This window comes from Cryphonectria parasitica (genome assembly GCF_011745365.1).
Source record: "Cryphonectria parasitica EP155 unplaced genomic scaffold M406scaffold_1, whole genome shotgun sequence".
NCBI lineage: Eukaryota > Fungi > Ascomycota > Sordariomycetes > Diaporthales > Cryphonectriaceae > Cryphonectria > Cryphonectria parasitica.
This window is the reverse complement of record NW_024468909.1, coordinates 3,736,606-3,758,029: the sequence shown is the minus strand read 5'-3', so window position 1 is coordinate 3,758,029 and position 21,424 is coordinate 3,736,606. Positions and strand designations below refer to the sequence as shown.

Here is a 21,424-nt window from a genome sequence, read left to right as displayed (position 1 = left end):
TTTAGCCTCCGAAAGAACCTGCCGGGCCAATAGGCTCGCCCTACCTCTCTCTCTCATACACATCAAACACTCCCCCTGGTTCCCCAATGATCACGGCACGCCTTGGCCGTGTACAAGGCTCTCGTCGCACGTCCAATAGGTCTCTTGTGCCTCCCACCACGCTTCGGACCGTCCTTGAAATGCACCCTCACCCTGCAACGTTCGGGCTGAACGTTCTACGCCCCGCCGCGTCTCTGTCCCACGGTGCTGTTATCATGTACCATGTATCTTGACCCCAGAATGGACTGACAAGACATCCTAGGCAATTAGTTCTCCTTTTTTATGTATCTCTTCCACCTTGTCCTTTTTTGCCTCTCACTTCCCTCGTCTTGCTTATCCAATTGTCCTATTATTTCGTTTTACTATGGTACACACACACACACTCTCTCTCTCTCTCTCTTTCTCTCCTCTGTGTGTGTGTGCATAAAAAAAAAACACTAAAAAACCAAGGTCAACATTGGCCTTCTGTCACTCGGCCCGCGCCTAATTTCAAGCCTGCGGTATCCGAATACAGAAACCTTTCATCTCGCCTACCCATGCCACCCAATGAGCCGCCCCCAGCACCAGCCAGTTTGATAGGTCACGTCTTTTGATCACCACTATAGCTCGTTTTCCTTGATTCTTCTTTTCTTCCTTTTTTTGGACCCTCCCGATGATCATCTCATGCCCGTGCGTGTATTCATTTTTCTAGCACCTCTGGCTGCATTGATGAATGTGTGTGGAAGAAACCAAGAGGGGGAAGAGGTTAAAATCCCACGAAGATCTTCTCCTTTCACACGATTGGAACTGTGTGTATGTGTTGCATCACCCTCCATTTCATTTACCCGCCCTGCGCACACACGCACACATCCATACACGATATCCCAATTTGCCCTTGCAGGCGATATCCACGATGCCGCGAATCCAGCATGTGCTTGTGCAGGTGGGGATTCGAACAGTTCGTACCTCTGGATTCTGGACTGACCCTGTTTTTCTTCTTCTCCTTTCTCCCGTATATTACAGCAACATACACACCATAGGACCATTCAACTATGATGCTTTGTACTACAGTAGTACGAAGCATTATTGAAGCTCCCTTTTGGCGAGCAAGTGAACGCCCTCATATCCAAGTCCCGGTCCTTGCGGAGTCGCACTGTATTTCGCAGCAATTCAAGGTGTCACAAAAGAGGCCGCATACAAGGATAGTGGTGGTGGGGGGGGGGTCTTCTTGTTCTAGCTATATACCACGACCGCTATAACTAAGTAATTAAAACTAAAGGTGGGGAGATCATCTGGAATCGGAGGTAAACAAGCGTGCATAGTACGTTGGTTTTATTTTTGAAACTGAGGAACGAAAATGCAACCAGTGGGTCGTGGAGTCCTCGCTCCCCTTTTAGGGTCCGCATTTTGTTGCCCCAGGGCTGGCTTGTACTCTGAACTGTGTAACTCCTACGAACATATCTTGGCCCTCGCCCCGTACGGGAGTGGGAGATAGCGTCATCTCGCATCCTCGAAATCTAATGACCTGCAGGAACACGGCTAGGCCGGGGCGGTGGGATGACGTTAGTATGCCTGAAAGCTTGACATGGTCTTGGGAGAGGGCCGGTGATGTTCGTGAGGCTGAAGTCGTCTGTCTTCATTCATGATTGGCGCGTACTGTGCTTTTTCTTCTTCGTTTTGTTTGGGTCAGCCTCTTCAGCAGCTATGATCCTCGTTCATCCTAGTCCGCATGTACTGCCTGCTACCCTCATGAGGTGTCCGATTCCTTTCAGCACCGTCCCATCCAGTCAGCCGCCATATGGTATTTGGTATAACCCCTTTCCACGCCAACCCTCCTAGAACGCCTTGCAATGCCAAAACAATCTATTCCTTTGCCTCCATCCTAATAGCAAGCAGCAGCCCCTGGTCTACACCGCCGACGGCAGTCACCCAGGCCCTCAAGAAAGACGTATCCACCGATATACCCTTTGGGTAATGCCTGTTCGGCACCAGAGACGCTGTTGTCCCTCCAGTGCTCGTCTCGGAACGGTCGAGGCTTCCATTTCCCACATGCATAGTCTTTGACACAGGTCAACATGTGGCCCCCCCCCCCCTCCCCTCTTGGCTGGTATTGCTTTTATCAACCCAGCTGTTCCCCATGATCTCGGGTGATGCGCAAGAGGATCGCCTGGTGACTAGAGAAAGGCGGACGGGCCACTAGGGAAGGAACGAAGTAGCTGAATTCGCTTAGACGGCGGTTGTGAAGACTCTTCATCATCTTCATCCGACAATGTCAGGTCGATGACCTCGTGGGCTCGCTTGGTTCCTCCAGGTCTCGATATCGAGGATGACCCTTCTTTAGAGAAGCCAGAAGCTGGCGTCAGGACTCCAGTTGCAGGACCGACGGTGTTCGGACTGTTGGTGCTATAATCTCTGGATTGGTTGATCTCGGAGACAACCAGATCATCATCGTCCAGCTCGAAGGCATCGTACTGCGGTTCCGGATTGGCTAAGGCTTCCGTAGGCTTATGCATCTTCCAACGACCGCTCGGCTCGATGTCAATCTGTTCAACAGAGGTGGGAGTGTTGTTTAGAATGTCTCGCACATATCTGGAATAGATTAGCAAAAGCACAATCCAGAACACACAAGAAGCCCTGGAAAAAGAAAGACAGAAAACGTACTCATCAATAGCCAGCCGCTCGAACGGCGCTGACTTGCTGCAAACAGGGCATACCCACTGAGGGCCCTGCTGCTGCAGCTGGAGATATGAGGTGGCATCAAAACATTGGACGTGTGTGCAGGTAGTTGCGCGGATGGGCGTATTGAGTCTCATATAGGAGAGAGGGCACTTCAGAGATAAGACTTGAGACGAGAGCTCGATCTCGGCATCGTGAGCCTTTTTTGTGACTAGCATGACGTTATTAGCTGCTGTTAATGCCTGACACGAGGTGCAGCGGGTGAGACTCACGCTCCTTGATGACAGAGCCCTTCGAGATCTTCCGGCTCGATATGGTCTGCACGAGATTGTCTACATGGATGGACTTGCAGACGTGTATGGAGAGGTAGAAGCGCTAGACCGGGAAGTAATAAATGTCAGTTTGTGTGGCTAGCAACTTTAGAACGAGGTGTTGAGGAATGCCGAGGAACGCCTGACTTGACTTTGAAAGGCCTTTTCACCTGCCTTCTGGGTTAGAGCGTATGTGAATTCGACTGTATTGTGATAGGTCGGAATCTTGAGCCGGAGGAGATCTGTTATGTCGACAGGTCTCGTGGAGCCGGGCTTGTTCTTTAACCCTCTCAGGTTGGCCTTGACATCGTCGCCATTCACTTTCAGCTCTGACTGATGGGGAAAAGCGATGTCCTGCGTGCCAAAGTTGGAAGCAGCACAGAACACCATAACCCTGAGGGTTTTATCCGTTATACACTGCTGCAGGATTGGGTAGGCCTGCGGTTGTATGATGATGTTGATAGAGTTCCTGTGCTGCGTCATGACTGCCTCTTGTTAGCACGGTTGCGCCCCCCCCCCCCCGCCAAGGAGAAAAGAAGAATGGACCGTCGACTTACCTTCGCAGATGTGAGTGTTTCCTATTCTCTCCACGAGATGGTAGAAGGGGCTAGGGTGGTAAGAAGGCCCTTGAAGGAGTCAGCTCAGCTGTTGAACGGCCTGCAGCCGAACGTGCAACAGACGTAAGAGGGTATCAAACATACCTTGGGAGGGCATATTCTGCGCCCTCTGGCCATTTGTTGCTCCATAGGACCCAAAGCCAGAGAGACCATTTGCCTGCTGGTAGCCGGCGTAACCACTGGACATGCTTGAGGACTGGCCAAGGCTTGCAGAAGAAGGGAGACCGGGGGAGCGGGTGCTGTGAACGTGGGACTGTGACGCTCCTGTGGTCGTGGCGGCTGCTGCGTAACCTCGTGTTGCAGTCAGGTCCTGTCTCTCACGGTAGATGCTGTCCTCAATTTTGCGAAAGTTGTGCGCATCGCCTGCGGTGTAGGCCGCGTTTAGTGCTGTACCAGGATTCAGGTCAGTCCTTATATCGGGAAAATGGCGAGCCCATCTCGCATGATAACCAAGGCAGGAGGAGCTAGGAGATGGGAGCGTCGGACGAAAGAGGTGGGGAGGGGTAGCGGCGGCCTGTGGGAGGGGAGCGCGGGTAGGCACCCAGACTGGCCTAGATATGCAGGTGACAAAACGATCTACAGTGCGTCCTGGAATAAATCAACGTACCCTCGACCACGCGGGATTGCAGGTCAGCCTTGACACCGCTGGACTTCATACTATTCTGCATGCAAATACGCTGCAGTTGCTTGTTCAACAGGTAACTGCTGCTATTGATGCGTTTCACCAGAGCGCGGTACTCCTCCTGCGGCGGTAGGGAAGCCATGGTCATCAGACTTGACCCGGCCTGGGCTCCTTTTTTCCCTTCGTCTCTTTTTTTCTCTTCTGTCTTCTTCTTCGGTAGACAAGAGGATAGACGAATCGACCAGTGCTTCTTCTCTTAGAACATACGGGTAGGGACGGAGGCTTTCCTTTCGGTGTCGTGGAGGGGGTTCGAATAGGTACGATGAGGCTGCGATCGAGATTGGTGCCCGCCAGAGCATGTGAATTGAAACCTAAACTCAAGGAGACAGACGAGGCAGAGCGGGGGAAACAAATGCGCGTAGCTTCCTAGGCGGCCATGCCAGAGCCACAAGGATGTCAAGAGGACCGACAACTGGCTTTGTCCGTGGCCTCTTTGGCCCAGTTTGACTCCTGCCGCGATGATGAGGTTGTTTGCAGGATGGTAGACATTGACTGATCTACGATCGACGTTGACGCAAGGCTGCCCATTGGCAGATTCAGGAAGGCGGTGAGCTCCCTATGCCCCGGCAGAAACTTATCGTGATAAGAAACCCATTCCCCAAATCTTTCCAGCCGAGACTTGCAGCGTTGGATTTGAGAAGACCCTGCCTTTTCTCAAGACCCAACATTTGCGATCTCACCCAGCTACGACAGCACCGACATAGACCCCGTTGCACAAATTCACTTCCTTGGGCCACCTCTGATCTCGAGGATTTTACGGAATACTTCACAAGATGGCCAAGTCATCCCGCGCGAGCACGGTCAAGGCAAACAATCAGAGGCTGAAGGCTAAGGTCTTTGGGCCTGTGGAGGACGCACGCCAGGAACGCCTCTCCGCCAAGCTGCTCGAGATTGCATCGCAACCCAAGCCAGTACCCGAGAGAGAGATGGATGATGCAGAAGACAAGGGCGAGGCAGAGCAGAAAGAGGGTACTGCTGCTGAAGAGAAGGCAGATGACAGTAAGAAGATTCCCCGGGACAAGTCCAGTCTGGACGCAGCCCCAAGATTATTGCAACGCGGGTCTCATCCTGGAATGGCGATCAATACATTAACCATCAATTCTACAGCAGCCATGGATGTCGACACTGCCAAATCCCAGACGAAATCCAAGAAGGGCAAGGTCGTCAAGAGACGAGGCAGGAAATCGAATATTGTTTTCCCCAAGTACGGCGACCGGAAGACGATCAGAAAAAAGAGGTGAACTCTCGTTGGCAGTCCATGAACTGGGGAAGAGCATCATTTTTTACTTCGAGGAGCCGATCTAAACAAAAGGGGTTACATAATTCTAGAGGACTGATTGCTATTGTTGGAATGGAGGACGGGCCTGTCACAGAGGATGTCCGTGATATCGAGAATGGCAGGCGGTATCGCAACGGGGGGCGAGCCAGCGGCTGTGGACCCCTGTGCCCACCCCCCCAAAGTGGTTTGACAGGGGCTTCCCAGTCGCTAAACCACTGACCACATGCGAGGCTGACAAGAAGTCTAACTGGCCAACAAACATACAATGCAGCACGACTGAGCACCTTGAAGCTGGCACCTGCCACGTACATATAAAACACAGCATTTCTGAATGTATTTGATCGACTACGTAACCAAACAAAACGAAAGCGGTCATCCATAATACTACCAGATCTCCTCTTCTCATTGCGATGGAGAGCTTTTCACTGAACCCCTAGTTTCGTGTTCCTCAATATCCTCTCCTCTCCTCCCCTCCCTCCCATGAGCTTGTGCTGAGCCACGCGCACAAGAGATGAAGGGCTCTCAACATGGTGTGACGACTCTCTCGATAGTCCTGCTCGCTGCGGCCAACCTCCTCCTCCCGATTGCCATCTATGTCTTTGGCACAGGCTTCTTCCCCTACAAGCCACTGCTCCCAGGTCTCGCCGTCTACGACGACTCTGAACATGGACCACCACCGGCAGCGCCCTTCGACCGGGTGATATTCATGCTAGTAGATGCTCTACGAAGGCATGTCCCGTCGCACCAGGCCAAAACAAAACTCCATAGCTTCATGCTGACAGAAGTCACAGTGATTTCGTCTATTCGCCCAAGTCCGGCTTCGAATACACCCAGTCGTGAGTCGCGAATCTATCGACCAGAGGGACTGCCTCCGACCGACACGAGCACTGACCACCCGTGACAGGTTAATACGAGATGGCTCTGCGATCCCCTTCACCGCGCACGCGACATCGCCCACCGTTACAATGCCGAGGATCAAGGCAATCACGACTGGCTCCATCCCCTCCTTCCTCGACGTTATACTGAATATCGACGAAGGAGACGAGTCTTCTTCCCTTGCCTCGCAGGATACATGGTTGGCGCAGATGAAGGCAAAAAACTCGGGGAAGCTGCTCTTATACGGAGATGACACCTGGCTGAAGCTGTTTCCCGGCTTCTTTGATCGGGCGGATGGCACATCGAGCTTCTTCGTTGCTGTACGGTTCCGCAACTGCTCGGGCGAAGAGACGACGTGGGCTGACCAAAGATAGGACTTCACGGAGGTGGATAATAATGTCACGAGACACGTTCCAGATGAGCTCCAAAATAATGATTGGAATACCATGGTCCTGCATTATCTTGGCCTGGACCATATCGGTCACAAGGGAGGACCGCGGAGGTCAGACAGCAGCCCGCCCTCTGCGCACAAGTCCTGGAAAAGGATGCTAATGTTGTGGACAGCATGAACATGATTCCAAAGCAGATTGAGATGGACGGCATGGTCAAGCAAATATACACTGCCATCGAGTCACAATCTCACCTTCAGTCTACACTGTTGATACTGCTGGGCGATCATGGTATGAACGACGCTGGAAATCATGGAGGCTCCGCACCCGGCGAGACCTCCCCAGCACTTGTCTTCCTATCCCCGAAGCTGAAAGCCCTGGGAAGAGTATTTGAGGCTCCGGTGGACTTCCAGGACGACTTCAGATACTACTCTGTCATTGAGCAATCCGACCTTGCTCCAACCCTTGGCGCTCTGCTTGGCTTTCCGGCCCCCAAGAACAATCTTGGAGCTTTCATCTCGGATTTTCTGCCCTTCTGGCCGCATGGTACGCTAACCTCGGGGATATCTTGGCACGAAACCTTGCTGATGATGATGAGAATAGGCATCGATCGAGCGCAGATTCTCATGCGCAATGCGGAACAGATTCTTGCCATTATATCCGCTACGTTCGGCGGAGAGCTTTTTGATGTGTCTACGAATGTCGACCCTTGCGTACTTACAAACTCAGATGTTGAGGATCTCGCATGCCGGTGGTGGCGACTTAAGAATGCATATAAAGCCATGAACAGCAAGACGGATTTGGATGATGAATGGGCTGCAACGATGTCGCAGGTAGGTACTCACCCAACACAAAGGTCGTACTCAGGATTGTGCTGACCCTCATCCGCAGTGGCTTAGAGACTCTCAAAGGCTGTTGAGTAGCATGGCGAGCAACTACGACATTCCTAGACTCACCATTGGGCAAATGGCTGCCATTGCAACGACCGCCATGGCTGTCTTTGCAGCATACCAAAATGCCGGCCGCCTGTCCACAGCAGCCGTGCCAATCACCCTCATTACCGCCGCATATGGTGTGATGATGTTTGCCAGTAGCTACGTAGAGGAGGAGCACCATTTCTGGTATTACACTGCAACAGCATGGTTCACATACATCAGCTGGAGAGGCTTCAGTGGGTGAGTTATGTTCAACTATCTCAAATTCATTCACTGTTCTTCATTGTTGACCATCTTTGTCCATAGGACCTCAAAATCCACGGTTGGGCACCTTACGGCACTTCTCTTCGCCTTCGTAACAACACGAGTTGTCAGAGGCTGGAATCAGACCGGGCAGAAGTTCGCTGGGGAGCCAGATATCGTCAAGATTTTCTTGCAGCCCGAGCCTGTCCGTCTCTGGGCTCTCATCAGTATCACCTACCTTTGGCTGCACCGCGAACTCCTCCAGGGCTTCAGCGGCCTTCCTCGTTCCCTCGCCATCACCGGTAGCACAGGTCTGGTTCTTGCCGCCTTCACCTTCAAGCTCGCCTTTACGAACGAGGACGCTCCAGAACTCGTTGCGGGCTTCGCACGGTCCCTTCTTGAACTTACCCAGGGTCCCTCGTTGGTGGTAAGGGCACAAGCTGTCTTTGTCGGCCTGGCGCTCGCTGCAGCCTGCGTTGTGTACTTCATCGCAACCAAGAATTGCGTCTCGCAGCGCATCTCGGCCGTGGAGACCCTGCACCACCTGTACACACTGCTCGCCGTGACGCAGTCCCGCGCGACCAACGTCCCCTTGTTCCTGCTCTTCGACATAATTTTCAAGTTCCTCTCTGCGCAAGGCCTTACCCTCACGGAGCTCACCGTCACCTCCCTGCTCCTGCAGTACGCCTCCTTCTTCGCCCTCGGCGGCACCAACGCCATCTCGTCGGTCGACCTCTCGAGCGCGTACAACGGCGTGCGCAACTTCGACGTCGCCACCGTTGGCGTCCTCACGTTCGTGAGTAACTGGGCAGCGCCCATCTACTGGGTGACGGCGACGAACGTGTTGCTCGTGCGCAAGCATAGGGCCGGGGAGAGGAGCGTGTACGTGCGCCACATCACTCTGTTGACCGTGTTCGCGGCCGCAAGCGTGGCGTCTGTGATGGCAGCCTGTACGGCGCTCAGGACGCACCTGTTCATCTGGACTGTGTTCTCGCCCAAGTATTTGTACTGCGTGGCGTGGACCCTGGGTCAGCATCTGATCGTCAACATCGGGGCTGGTGGGCTTTTGTACTGGTTGGGGACGCTGTGAGCTTTGGGTGGTATTTTGAACACCATGTTCAAGTCATATATAGACAGAAGGAGGGAGGGAGCAAGGTCGATCAACAGACGAGACAGAATTGAACCAGATTAATGACGAGGTCAATCAATATGTTTACAATGAATGACGATAAAATTCGTGAAGATCCGAACACACGTTTCGCATAATAGAAGAAGAAAAAAACAAGACAGACAGAATCAACCAGACTGGGCCACCCGTCATCCGTTTCAGCCCCCCCCCTCTCTTTCCCCCGAAACTACCATACCCATCCTCATCCCTCATCAAGCAAAAAGATATCCGCAGCAAGCGAAAGAAAGAAACAAAATAAACATCACAATCAGAAAATTAACCCATAATCGTGTCCCCGTCATCATCCAACAGTTCGCTCACAAGCGAGTCGTCGTCTCCAGGTTCCGTCTTGGTGGTGACGTCCATATTCTGAATGACCGTGCCCTCGTTGCTATCGTCATCCCCGCCGTCGTCCGCTCTCGACAGCCCATCGCCATCATCGTCCTCGTCCTCCTCCTTGATCCGCGGCTCGGCCGTCGCGCCTCGTGCAGAAGGGCCGGCGCCGGCGCCAGCACCGACGTGCACGTCAGGCCCGAGCGACACGCTACGGCTCATGGTCGACCTGCGCCTGCCGGATTCCTTGGCTTGGTCCAGGGTGTTGACGATCTTGCCGAGGGATACGTGGATTTTATACAGGGCGTTACGACCTGTCGTGTCCGAGATGAGATTCATCTCGACGGCTTCCGAGACCTCGGTGTAGAGCTCGCGAATCTTTTCCTCGGTCGAGGCGGGCGAGATGTAGAGCTTGCCGAGGAGGGCCGCGACGACCTTCTTTTCTTCCTCTGTGGGTGGGTATTGTTAGCATTCTCTGCGACGTGGTGGTACCTCGCGAGGGCTTGAGAGTGTGCTCTGTTGACGACGGGTGTAGTAAACCAAAAGTCAAGGTGACTTACTGCTGCAGCTTGAATCCAACCTCTCGAGTATGTTCCGTGCGAATTCGAGGTGCACATCTCCATTTATGTTTTTCTTCTCGGCTTCTGTGCTCGCGTCCGGGCTGTAACACTTCCTCGGATCTGTCCAGTCCACCAGACAAGCACCGATGGTCGCAAGGCTAACCATCTCATCATCCACGTCGGCATCGTCATCGTCTAGGCCCTCTCGCACGTTGTATAGTGCATGCAGCGCCTCAAGCGCCACCGCCCGCATGAGGTCCTGGTTCTCGGGACGCGAGTAGCAGAACACGGGCAGGAAGTAGTTCAGTGCCTGGCGTACGCTCTGATTCTGCGAGGAGGCGGGCTCGAAGTAGGCGATCACCAAGGTCTTGAGAAACTCGGCAGAGGCATCGGGATCAGTGACAACACGGCCGAGCAGGAGCTTGGAGGCTGCGATGGTAGCAACGGCTTGGATCTCGGGGGACTTGGAGCCTGAGCGGAGGGCCTTCACGTAGACCCTCATAAGCGTTGGGTTGTTGGACAGGAGCTGGGCTCCGTGCACGTTAAGGATGTCTGTAAGGATGTGCAGGGCGGTGATCTGAAGCGCGGTGTGGCCCTTGCTGAAGAAGTGCATGAACAGTGTCAAGTTCTCTTCAGCCAATGACCTGTCCAGCAGGGAGCAGAGTCCCAGGCACAACAGACCACGCTCACGTACCGGCGCCTCGTGACTACGGACAGCCGGCACGACCAGGTTGTTGAGCATGGAGACCAGGTGGTCATTCTCCTGCAGGCTGCCGGAGACGTTGGTCAGCATGCACTGGACAATGTGCAGACACTTCATGTTGATGACGATCTCCTTGACGGCCTTTGCGTGCGCCTCTTCTTCCGTCAGTTCGTCATCCTTATCCGCCTTTCCATGCCTGCCATGGCGCTCCTCATCCTCGTCGACTTCAGACTTGGCTGAGTGGAAGCTCTCGTCGTCGTTCGGCTCATCAACAATCGTATCGTGCACATCGGCCACGGCCTCAAGGACCACGCTGCAGAATTCGCGCTCGCCTGCATTGTCCGGGGCACAAATGTCGCGGAGAACGTTGACAGTGAGCTTGGTGACCTCGTCGGGAAGCTCAGGGATGGACAGTGTCGTCCTGAGCAGGGAAAACATCTTCCTGCGGCCGACCTCGTCGGAGTAGTCCAGGGTCATGGCGATGTGCAAGAGCTGCTCGACAATGAACTCCTGCTCCACCGTGTCTTCCTCTTCATCCTCCTCGTCGAGCTCCTCTTGCTGCTGGGATATCCTCTTGAGGGCATCTACCAGGACCTTGACATATCGCTCCAGGTAGAACCCGAGCTTGGTGACCTCGGGGAGCTTCTCCTCGACCAGATCCTCGTACTTGCCGTTGCCCTCGTTGCGGCAGAACTCGTTGAAGCTTCGAGCCATGAAGACAGACTCTGCCGACAAGGTCTCCCAGAAGTTGTCGTCAAATGTGACACCCTCGCGGTAATCGGGGCGGCCCTCCCAGAAACCCCTCATGGCCTCGAGCGCGACGCCGTTCTCGACGCCAGAGTTGACAACGTCGATGCGCTCCAGGAGCTCGAGAAGCCCGTCGAAGCTAGGCGCAGGCACCTCGGCAGGCTGTCCCTCTTCGTTCAGAGGCGGCGCGCCGGCGCAATCCTCGATCCACCGTTCGCGGAAGAGCCTACCCGCCGCCTTACGGACTGTCTCGTCTCTGTCTCGGAGACCCCATCGCAGCAGCTTCTCTCTCATAGAGAGCGACAGGTGGCGGAAGTCTCCGAGAGCCGGCAACAGACGAGAATAAACTGCCCTTCGTGTCATGGCATCTTGGTCTCTTGCCCTCTCCAACAGGAAGGGGAGTGTGTTGGGCAGGATCGGAAGGTTTACGAGGAGCGATCTCCGCACGTCGGCGCTGGGATCGTTTTGAAGCACCTCGAGAAGCTTCTCCAGCAGGCCACTGGCCTCATCTCCGTCGCTGTCGTCCGAATTAGCCTCGGCCTCGATCTGGTTACCTGCTAGCCTGCCAAGACCCAGGACAGCTTGTGCGCGCACCATAGCCTCCTTGTCGCGGATCCTCTTGAGCAGTCCGTAGCGCAGTTTCTGGAAGAGGTCGTCGTCGATGGCGTCGAGGGAGTTGACGATGTGTGAGATGAGCTGGGTGGATCGGTATCTGACAAACTTGTCCTTGGCCATCATCAGGGGCAGCACTGCCTCCATCAGCCTGGCAGTGAGCCTGGTGCTTGGGGTTTCTGGCATCGTGCTGGCATCCTCATCCACCTCGCCGGCAAGCTCGTTATCCTTGTCGATGGAGTGCCTCATAAACACGCCCACGAACCGGATGGTCCTCTCGCCAACGGCCTCGCTCTTCTTGACGGGCATGAGGCGCAGCACGCAGCGCACGAACTCGCTGTTGAAGTCATTCTCGTCGAAGTCGGCAGCAGCAGCCTTCTTGGCTGTGGTGGGTTCGTAGCAGCACGCTTCCTGTAGCTTGCGCAGGGTGACTGCAGCCTTGCGGTGGGTCGCAGTGTTGCGCTGTGCCTCGCGAAAGACGGCGGCGACCTGGGTACGGAGCTCGTTGTCGGGGGCTTCTTCAGGGACATCGAAGTTCAATGACGACTGGCGGGAGGCGGCTGCGTTGGATGCGCGCGCGTTCGTGGTCGAGGACGCAGCAGCGGCCCTTGTTGACGCGCGCCCTGATCTTGTCGTGCGCGTGGGCATCGTGAAACGGTTGGTTGATTGATCGACGTGCTTTTTGGAGGGGGGGGCGGGGGAGAAATCAATACTGAAGCAGATGCAACAGAAGACTGAGATAAATGCTCAGCAAGGTGCTATTGGTGGTGGTCTGAGTCACAAATATCCAGATACTGCGCTAAAGAATCGCTTCGAAAGTCAGTCTGGGCAAACAACAAAGGCTGCTGTTGGTGATGAATGGACATGCTCTTTGCCTTGTTTTGCTTACTTGGCGCAATGCAAGTCAGTAGTGCTCTCATGCTCTGTTTTGTCAACACACACGACTCTGGCACGGTTACCCCGGCGCAGGGTGGGCGCGAGGGGGCTGATAAGCTCTTATCGCCGACAGGGGTCAAAAAAGTTTCTGGCTCTTGCCGAACATGAACTACAGACTCTGATTCTCCTCCTCCTCCTTTTCCTTCTTTCTCACTTTCCTGGAAGGCTCAAGCTGAGTCCGTCCCGCACTCCATATCATCCCAAACCAGCAACAGACAAACAGAAAGAAAAAAAAAATGGCCAGATCGAAAGGCCAAAAACGGCGCAGGGAGGCTGAGGCCGACCTCGAGCAGCAGACAGCTGTAGCCATCGACAACCAAGACGGCGCACCTCCTTCAAAGAAGAGTCGTGTCGAGGAGAGACGGTCCCTCTTTGTGCGGTCACTACCCCTCTCTGCCACCAGCGAGTCCCTGGCCGAGTTCTTTTCACAACATTATCCCGTCAAGCACGCCACTGTCGTCGTCGACCGCAACACCAAGGCCTCACGCGGCTATGGTTTCGTCACATTCACTGATGCCGACGATGCTATTGAGGCTAAGAAAAAACTCAATAACGAGATGTTTGACGGCCGCCGGCTGAGACTGGACGTCGCTGAGCCCCGACTCCGCGCAGGGGGTGCGGGTGCTGTCAAGTCAGGCCTGGCCGAGGAGAAGAGGAAGAGGGAGGAAGAGATGGCCGAGGCCAGGAAGGCGCCCAAGCTGATCATCCGCAACCTCCCCTGGAGCATCAAGAGCTCCGAGCAGTTGAGCAAGCTATTCATGAAGTACGGAAAGATCAAGTTTGCCGACCTACCCAACGACCGGGGCAAGCTCAAGGGGTTCGGTTTCGTCACCTTCCGAACCAGGAAGCACGCCGAGAAGGCCATGGAGGAGATGAACGGCAAGGAGGTGGATGCAAGACCTATCGCTGTGGATTGGGCTGTTTCCAAGGACGAGTGGCAGCAACAACATCCGGATGGCCAGGAAGAAAAGGACCAGAAGAAGTCCAAGTCGAAGAAGGCAGAGAAGGAAGAGGATGACGAAGATGATGAAGAGGAATACGCTGGAATGACCGAAGAGGACAGAGATATGGCCAAGTTCATGAAGAAGATGGAGGACTTCGATTCCGAGGAGGACAAGGATGACGAGCAAGAAGATGACGAAGACGATGAAGAAGGTGGTGGTGCGCTTGACAGTGACGAGGATAGTGCCGACCAAGAAAACGAGGAGGGTGATGCCAACGATGACGCTGAGGATAAACCCATGCACGAAACACCCAAGCGGACCACGGACAACTCCACCACGGTCTTCATTCGGAACCTACCATTCACAGCTACAGACGAGTCTCTCAAGGAGCACTTCATGCAGTTTGGGCCTGTGAGGTATGCTAGGGTCGTCATGAACAAGATGATCGACAAGCCCGCCGGCACCGGCTTTGTCTGCTTTGTCAAGATGGATGACTTCAAGGCCTGCGTCAGGAACGCGCCTCGACACCAGCCGGCGGCCAAAACCAACAAGCATTCGGTCCTGCAGGACGAGACCATCGACACCGACGGCCGCTACACCCTCGACGGCCGCGTCCTCCAGGTTGCACAGGCAGTCAGTAAGGAAGAGGCGACCAAGCTCACCGAAGCCGGCCCTGCAGCGCGCAAAGGCCAGGAGAAGGACAGGCGCCGCCTCTTCCTCCTGTCTGAGGGCACCATCCCCACCAACTCGCCGCTCTACGCGCTCCTGACGCCCACCGAGGTTAAGCTCCGCGAGCAGTCGGCCACCCAGCGCAGGAAGCAGGTCCAGGGCAACCCCAGTCTGCACCTCTCCCTCACCCGCCTGGCCATCCGCAACCTGCCCCGCGACATGACCTCCAAGGACCTCAAGCAGCTCGCCCGCCAGGCCATCGTCGGCTTCGCAAGCGACGCGCGCGAAGGCCGGCGCGAGGCCCTCTCCAAGGAGGAGCTCGCCCGCGGCGGCGCCGAGGATCGTGATGCTGAGCACCGCCGCAAGGAGAAGGGCGTCGGCGTTGTCAAGCAGGCCAAGGTGGTCTTCGAGACCAAGGAAGGGAAGAAGGTCGACGAGAGGACCGGCGCCGGCAAGAGCAGAGGCTACGGTTTCGTCGAGTACTCCTCCCACAGGTGGGCACTCATGGGCCTGCGGTGGCTGAACGGCCACCCGCTCAAGAACGAGGCCGGCAAGACAGTGCGCCTGATCGTCGAGTTCGCCATCGAGAATGCGCAGGTCGTCAGCCGGCGGAAGGCAAACGAGGTGCGATCCAGGCAGAAGAGGGAGGAGATGCAGAACGGACAGGCCGGAAAGGCTGGGCCGGGCAAGAAAGCCAAGGTCGAAGCTGACGGCGAGGGCAGTGAGGAGGATGAAGGGCAAAAGTCTAGGAAGAAGGACGCGCAGGAGAAATTGGCGCAGAGGCAGAGGATCATCGGCCGCAAGAGGATGGCGCGAAAGTCAAAGAAGGCTGTTGTGCGCAAGGGCTGACGATAGTCGTAGCTGATACCGATGAAGGCGCCTCTTCATCCCATATCATGTTCCCAAGATACCTCGAAAACTTGACGTCCTATGAACATGAAGTAATTCAATGTTTATATTCTTTTCATTTTTCGCTTGTGCATCTCGTCTTTCTCTCTCGCAGTATAATCCTGAATCTACACGCTACACGCCGCTCCACTTCCCAAATTTGACATACCTTCTATACATCTCCTTGAAAATCGCCCGTCCACTCCCGTCCACCGCCTCGTTCAGGATCCTCCTCCTTTCTTGGGTCGTGATGTCGAGAATCGAGTACACGCCCGGCTGCAGCGCCTCTCTGACCGCACGGGACACTGGGTTCTCGAGTTGCAGCCTGATATAAGACATCAGGACCAGGTACATGTGCTGACCCGCCGAGCGCTTGGCAGCATCCGTCGCCGAGTCGAGGCCCTGTTGCTGGCCCCGCGTGACGGATGCGACAGAGGGCTCGCAGATGAGTGTCAGAAGGCGGGCGAAGAGCTTTGCTTGCCTCTCGCGCAGGGCTGCTGGGTCGTCTGGGGTGACGGAGATTGAGGAAGGCGGGACGGGGATGAGGAGGAGGCGGAGCAGCATCTGCAGGGCCGTGATGAGAAGGTGGAAGTGTCCTTCGATTCGGAGGCGGTGTCGCTTGATGATGACCTCGACGAGGCGGCAGAGCGACTCGAACGTCTTGGGAGATGCTCTGATGTCTGTACCTTGAGTTACTCCACCCGCAGAGATGGTCGACACGGTGCTCAGCGTGATTTCGGTATTCCACTGCTTCATAGTGCTGGCCTTCTTGTCTAGGAGCATGTGCAGAGTTTGTGCAATAAGCGTGAACTGCGACGAGGACTGTGTCCTGGCCAGTCGGTCTTGCAGTACGTTGTGCATTTCAGCAAAGTCTATCTTGTCCACACATGATCGGAGTGAGGGGGCTGGGTAGGAAGTCAGCTCTGATAAACAATATAAGGTGGAAAGGAGTCCCAGTGACATACCGCTTTCTGCCTGGATCAGCCGGTGAATGGTGAGCAGATGCCCTGTGATATCGAGATCGTCCCGCAATCTCCCACCAAGGCCTTTAAAGCAGTCATTCCGGGCCTCTTCGTTCATATTTCTGAGAACAGTGTCGATGTACCTGTGGATGTCACTCGGGTCGGAGCGAATGCACAGCGGAATACAGTCGTTGCTATTGGAGCTCGGCAGGGCTTCGTTGGCGCTGAGGTTCAGAGGCTCCTTGATCATGTCTTGGAAACAATTGAAAAGTAATTCTTTCAATCGCCAGCCTGCCCTCAATCCCTTGCTGCAAAGCATCTCGCAGAGATTCTCCAATTCTGACTTCGATGCTAGTAGACGAGACCGTATGACCGCGGGCTCAACGACATCGAGCTGCTCCAGAATTACGAGCACGCACCACGTCGATATCCCCTTGTTGAGCCAGGCGGAGTCATTGCCTCTCGGATGAAGATCATCGGTGGTCAAGCAGTGTGCGAGCATGAGGGAACAGGCCTCCCTCAAGGCAGCCGGATCAGCCTCTTGTGCCACCTGCTTGGTTTTACAAGATTCTAGAGCGAGAATCAAAGCCCTCAGAAGGATCTGTCGATGAGCATAAAGAACTGTTTGGTTGGTACCCCATTTGTTGACTGATTGACAGGCTTCTTCCAGGTAGATGCGCTCTCGCTTCTCAATATTGGAAGTCATTTGCTTCAGAGTGCTTGACGCGAGGGACTCCAGTAATTTGAAACATTCATATGCGGATGACATGCTCTGATCGGTGGTACCTCCCACATAAGTCTGGAAGGTAAAGACGATCGAGTCGCCAATCGTGACCAAGTCGGCAAACTTCATTCCTTCATAGAATGTAGGGCTCTTCATGACCTTGACCATCAAGCTAAGGCAGAGCTTCAACAGAGCAACAAGTCGTGCTGGCTCTTGACCTTGCAGATTGGAGGAGAAAAACAGCATCTTTGGCATGATCTGTTCCCTCTGTTCACGGGTAAGGGACTCGTGAGGAACGTCGAGCAGAATCTGTAGAGCCGAAACAACACGTGTTGGATCGAATGATGAGCCCCGATTCTGTTCCTCAGAAAGTATGTCGACAGCGTGGCCGACCAAACCACTAGTGTACTTGTAGTTGTTGAGGTTGGATTCGTTGTAGAGAATGTGGTGAACATCGTCAGTGGTCCTCACTGTGCCCATACGCGCGAAAAACTTCGGCAGGTACTGTCTTCCAGAGTCTGACTTGACAAGCAAGTCCACAAGTCGCGGTGACTCAAAGACTTTCAAAGAGCTGGGGTCGGATTGCTGCACGTGCTTTTCGAGCCTCTTTAAGAAAGAAGATGCCATCGCAGCAGCCTCGGACTCGTGGGACCCTCCGGGATAATTCGCCAACCAAAGAGAGCCGCAGCATCGAAAAGCTGCCGAGGTGGCAAGGTCTTCGAGACCTCCCTTCTTGAGTGCCTTCTTCAAATCAGGTTCGACCTTGTCCCAAATCTTATCGACCTGTTCTGATGTTGCTCGCGAGACGGTGCTTTCAACGATATGCCACCACCGCGCCTTGGATGAATCGTCCAGGGACTTGAGCTTGAACGCCGAGGCCATCTCGTAGATCCGCAAATCAACGGCATCAGTGAAGTCTTCTTCCGTGATGCCTTGCGAAATCGCATCCAGAACCACCAGCAAGGCTCTGGGTTCCGAAGCGCCGCCTTGACTTTCGAACCAGCCAAGAAGAGCCAGGAGCTGTCTCGCATTGATGGATGACTGGAGCAAACTCGTCACAGTTTCGGTGACTGCCTCGCAGGACCATACCCCAGCAATGGATGAATGATCAGCACCTTTCTTAAGGCATGCTGCCAGTGCTTCCAACCACTTCTTGATGAAACCTGAGAGATCACGCCCCTTCGCAAACCCCTTCGCTAGCGAGACGATGAAAGCGATAGCGTTTGTTTCTCCACGAGTCTCCAACTCTGCGTTGCTAATATCTGTAACCTCCTGAAGGATTTCGTCGAGCAGCACGTGCCCTTCTTTGGAGATGAGGAAAGTGTCGACATCCAGATCCGCAACACGGGTAACAAGTTCCAGGTCTAGCTTTCCGGACGGAGTAGTGTATTGCCTGCAAACTGTGCGCAGGCTAGCTAGAGAAAGCCTGGCCTTGCTTTTTAAGGCCGTGTCAAGAACAACCTTCATCGCTTGATTACGCTTGGCTGGGTCTGCATCGCGCATGGGCTCCTCGAGGACCTCGAAGGCCTTTTGTGTCCAGTCCTCATGCTCCCTCTTTGCGCTTGCGTCTTCGGTAGAGTGAGGAGTCTTGACGGCAAGACTGAACAGAACCGGGCACGAGGCGGTCGGCATGAAGTTTGTCACGTCGGCTGCAGCCTTTAAAATACCGATATCCTTGCGGTTCAGGAAAGCGGCCCTCGACGGAAGGATCATGTTCTTGATGAAGAAGCGGCGCAGATCTCGCGTCCACGTCGTTTTCACATGAGCATCGAGTACCAGGTCCTTTGAACGGTCCATCTTAGCCAATACGATGCATCCTGCGGGGTACAAAGACATTGCCACCTCCACAGCATCGCTGCTGCTCTGCAGATGGAGGTCCCATAAGGAAGCGAACGCTGCCAACCAAGATGCCTGGTTGTCAAAGGGCTCAGGGCTCTCCTCTTGCAGGGCGAGGTCGCAGATTGACAGGATTGGCCGCAAAATGTCCACCGCGTCTTTTGCAGGAGAGCAGAAGAGAGACTTGACATGCTCGGCGCCCATCTGTATTCTCGAGGACACCTCAGTGTCCACCGGCTCCAGCCTCGCAAGGAGGCTATTAAGAGCGGCGAACAAGGCCTCCGCAGATCTCAAGCACTCATGAGAGCCCCTCAATTTCTTTAAGTCGAATGGGTTTTCGGATGACCGCTTTCTCTTTTTAGACGTCCTGCCAACGCTCGCAGTTTCGGCATCCACCATCTCAGCATCCGACGACGAGCCATCAGCCGACTTGTCGGAAGAAGTTCCGCTCTTGGGGCTGGAGATCTCTTTGAGCGTCTGCTGGAGAATCGATATGAAGCGTCGGTCGGCGAGTGACTTGGCCAACGAGATCAGAGGTATCCTCCTGAACACGCATGCCATGATACGCCATGCCAGAGGGTACCGCCGGAACTGCTCCGCGGCCTCGGCAGTGCCATTCATATTCTTGAGCAGCCATCGTAGCACAAGCTCTTCGGAGGCATGAAATGGCCCGGAAATCGAATTCGAGAGGAGATTCCAGAGGTTGGACAGCGTGTCTGGCACAGATTCTGCGCTGCCATGGTCGAGGGATCGGACTGCCTTGATCAAGCCCTGTAAACGAGAATTAGATTTGGATAAATAAGGCAGAATATTGCATAACAGGCTGCCATTAGACAGCTGACCTACCAAATTCTGATCTTTGAGCGCCATGATCGTCCTATTTTTCGTGGCACCGCCAAAGAAGTACCGCCCTCGTCCAGCAGAAAGACTGACTGTCGCAAACCTACCGCAGCTGGCTCGCTCCAAAAATTTGGGCCCATGTCAGATTCTGCCAAAACTCACTGATAGCACAGATTAGAAGGGCAGGCGGTGTTGATAACCCACTGTAGCCCACCCCCCTACCCTGCTGCCCTGCTGCTTGGCAGGCCCTGGCAGGGGCCCTGGGCCAAATTGACCTTCCAAGCTTCTTGCGCAGGTTCTCGAAAATCCGCCGGAGACCAGCCGCAAACGCGCGAACCCAAAGCAAGAACGTCACTGTCCACACATTCGCACGCGCCCACCACATCACCTTGCGAGAGGTATAGAGCTCTATCCTTACGTCCTGGTCTCGCAGCAAAGATCAATTGACTCTAACGCGAGAAACCACTCACAGTTCCTTGTATCCGCCCTCACGAAAACGTTTCACAATGGCAGAGACCTCCGTTCCACCACCACCCCCGAGCACTGTCTCGCGGCCAGTCAGTGAGGCACTTTTGAACGAGAAGGTACGGCAGCCCACCATTCTGAGGCAGCGAAGACCTCTTGAGATATAAGGGCAAGCGGCAAGGGGGGCGAGAATGTGCTGACTGGTGGCTACCTATCCAGTGGGACCGATGCCTGTCCAACCTCCTGATAAAATCTACCCTCGGCCTCGGCTTTGGCGTCGTCTTCTCGGTCCTGCTGTTCAAGCGGAGGTCGTGGCCAGCCATTGTCGGCTTGGGATTCGGCGCGGGACGGGCGTACGAAGAGTGTAACTACAGCCTCAAGCAGGCCGCTCGGGACATCAGAAAGCACGCGTGAGCGGGGAAAGCATACGAGAGAGAAAGAGAGAAGGGGAGAGGGGGGGCGGGGAGGGGCAAGCATGCAGACGAGACCCAGACCCGACCGCACATAACACCACCTCACACACTTCACGCAAGAATTGTACAACAAAAGCAATCTAGAGAGGATCCCGAAGGGTACGCAGGCGATAGGAAGAAGGAGGATGGCAGCCTTAGGTGCGGGCCAGCGGACGTAGACATTATAGGTATAAACAGAAGAGCTATTGACGTCTATCTGGGGGAAGAAAGGGGCCTCCGTCCACCTTCGTGCCCGGAAAAGCACATTGTTTACAGTGTTCCAGAAAAGCAGACAATGCGCAGCTCACCTAGGTTCAACGTGTGTCGCCAGATCCGGGCCTTCTTCTATCAACTTTCTCACCATCATCACTCGAGCCATCTTCATCATTCAGCCCAGTCGCTCGTTTGTTCACTCCTAACGGGTCTTCAAACCCATTTGTTAGCCACTCTGCCTTACTCATGACAGACGGAGTACCGACGGGCAGCGGTGTCATGTCTCCCTTCTGACGGTTCTCCGCCTTCAATATCTCATTCATGGTCTCTTGGCCAAGCGGTATCA

At 54.7% G+C, this 21,424-nt stretch overlaps 6 protein-coding genes across 6 annotated transcripts; 3 read left to right on the top strand and 3 right to left on the bottom strand.

Moving 5' to 3' along the window:
* Positions 1-1,655: 1,655 nt before the first annotated feature.
* M406DRAFT_354454 (uncharacterized protein) lies at positions 1,656-3,429 on the bottom strand. The gene is made up of 4 exons (XM_040922920.1): positions 3,180-3,429; positions 2,967-3,069; positions 2,680-2,905; positions 1,656-2,607 (listed from the first exon to the last, which is right to left on the bottom strand). Exons 1-4 carry the CDS (start codon positions 3,393-3,395, stop codon positions 2,193-2,195), a joined length of 960 nt encoding a protein of 319 aa, XP_040781406.1. The 5' UTR covers positions 3,396-3,429; the 3' UTR covers positions 1,656-2,192.
* A 1,648-nt stretch (positions 3,430-5,077) lies between these two features.
* M406DRAFT_105371 (uncharacterized protein) lies at positions 5,078-5,847 on the top strand (the record flags this gene model as incomplete). Its single annotated transcript, XM_040915139.1, has 2 exons — positions 5,078-5,303; positions 5,412-5,847. 2 exons carry the CDS (start codon positions 5,078-5,080, stop codon positions 5,543-5,545), a joined length of 360 nt encoding a protein of 119 aa, XP_040781405.1. The 3' UTR covers positions 5,546-5,847.
* A 247-nt stretch (positions 5,848-6,094) lies between these two features.
* Positions 6,095-9,116, top strand: M406DRAFT_336119 (alkaline phosphatase-like protein; the record flags this gene model as incomplete). The annotated part of the gene is made up of 8 exons (XM_040921108.1): positions 6,095-6,280; positions 6,418-6,419; positions 6,488-6,779; positions 6,834-6,961; positions 7,024-7,394; positions 7,452-7,681; positions 7,740-8,023; positions 8,090-9,116. The coding sequence occupies 8 exons, from the start codon at positions 6,095-6,097 to the stop codon at positions 9,114-9,116; spliced, it is 2,520 nt and encodes an 839-aa protein (XP_040781404.1).
* A 354-nt stretch (positions 9,117-9,470) lies between these two features.
* On the bottom strand, positions 9,471-13,395 carry M406DRAFT_59453 (uncharacterized protein; the record flags this gene model as incomplete). The annotated part of the gene is made up of 4 exons (XM_040924633.1): positions 9,471-9,585; positions 9,619-9,976; positions 10,088-12,695; positions 13,240-13,395. The coding sequence occupies 4 exons, from the start codon at positions 13,393-13,395 to the stop codon at positions 9,471-9,473; spliced, it is 3,237 nt and encodes a 1,078-aa protein (XP_040781403.1).
* A 2,326-nt stretch (positions 13,396-15,721) lies between these two features.
* On the bottom strand, positions 15,722-19,978 carry M406DRAFT_325890 (uncharacterized protein; the record flags this gene model as incomplete). The annotated part of the gene is made up of 3 exons (XM_040920031.1): positions 15,722-16,428; positions 16,552-19,879; positions 19,955-19,978. The coding sequence occupies 3 exons, from the start codon at positions 19,976-19,978 to the stop codon at positions 15,722-15,724; spliced, it is 4,059 nt and encodes a 1,352-aa protein (XP_040781402.1).
* A 334-nt stretch (positions 19,979-20,312) lies between these two features.
* Positions 20,313-21,169, top strand: M406DRAFT_354451 (DUF543-domain-containing protein). The gene is made up of 3 exons (XM_040922919.1): positions 20,313-20,346; positions 20,421-20,532; positions 20,633-21,169. The coding sequence occupies exons 2-3, from the start codon at positions 20,455-20,457 to the stop codon at positions 20,825-20,827; spliced, it is 273 nt and encodes a 90-aa protein (XP_040781401.1). The 5' UTR covers positions 20,313-20,346; positions 20,421-20,454; the 3' UTR covers positions 20,828-21,169.
* The last annotated feature ends 255 nt before the right edge of the window (positions 21,170-21,424 follow it).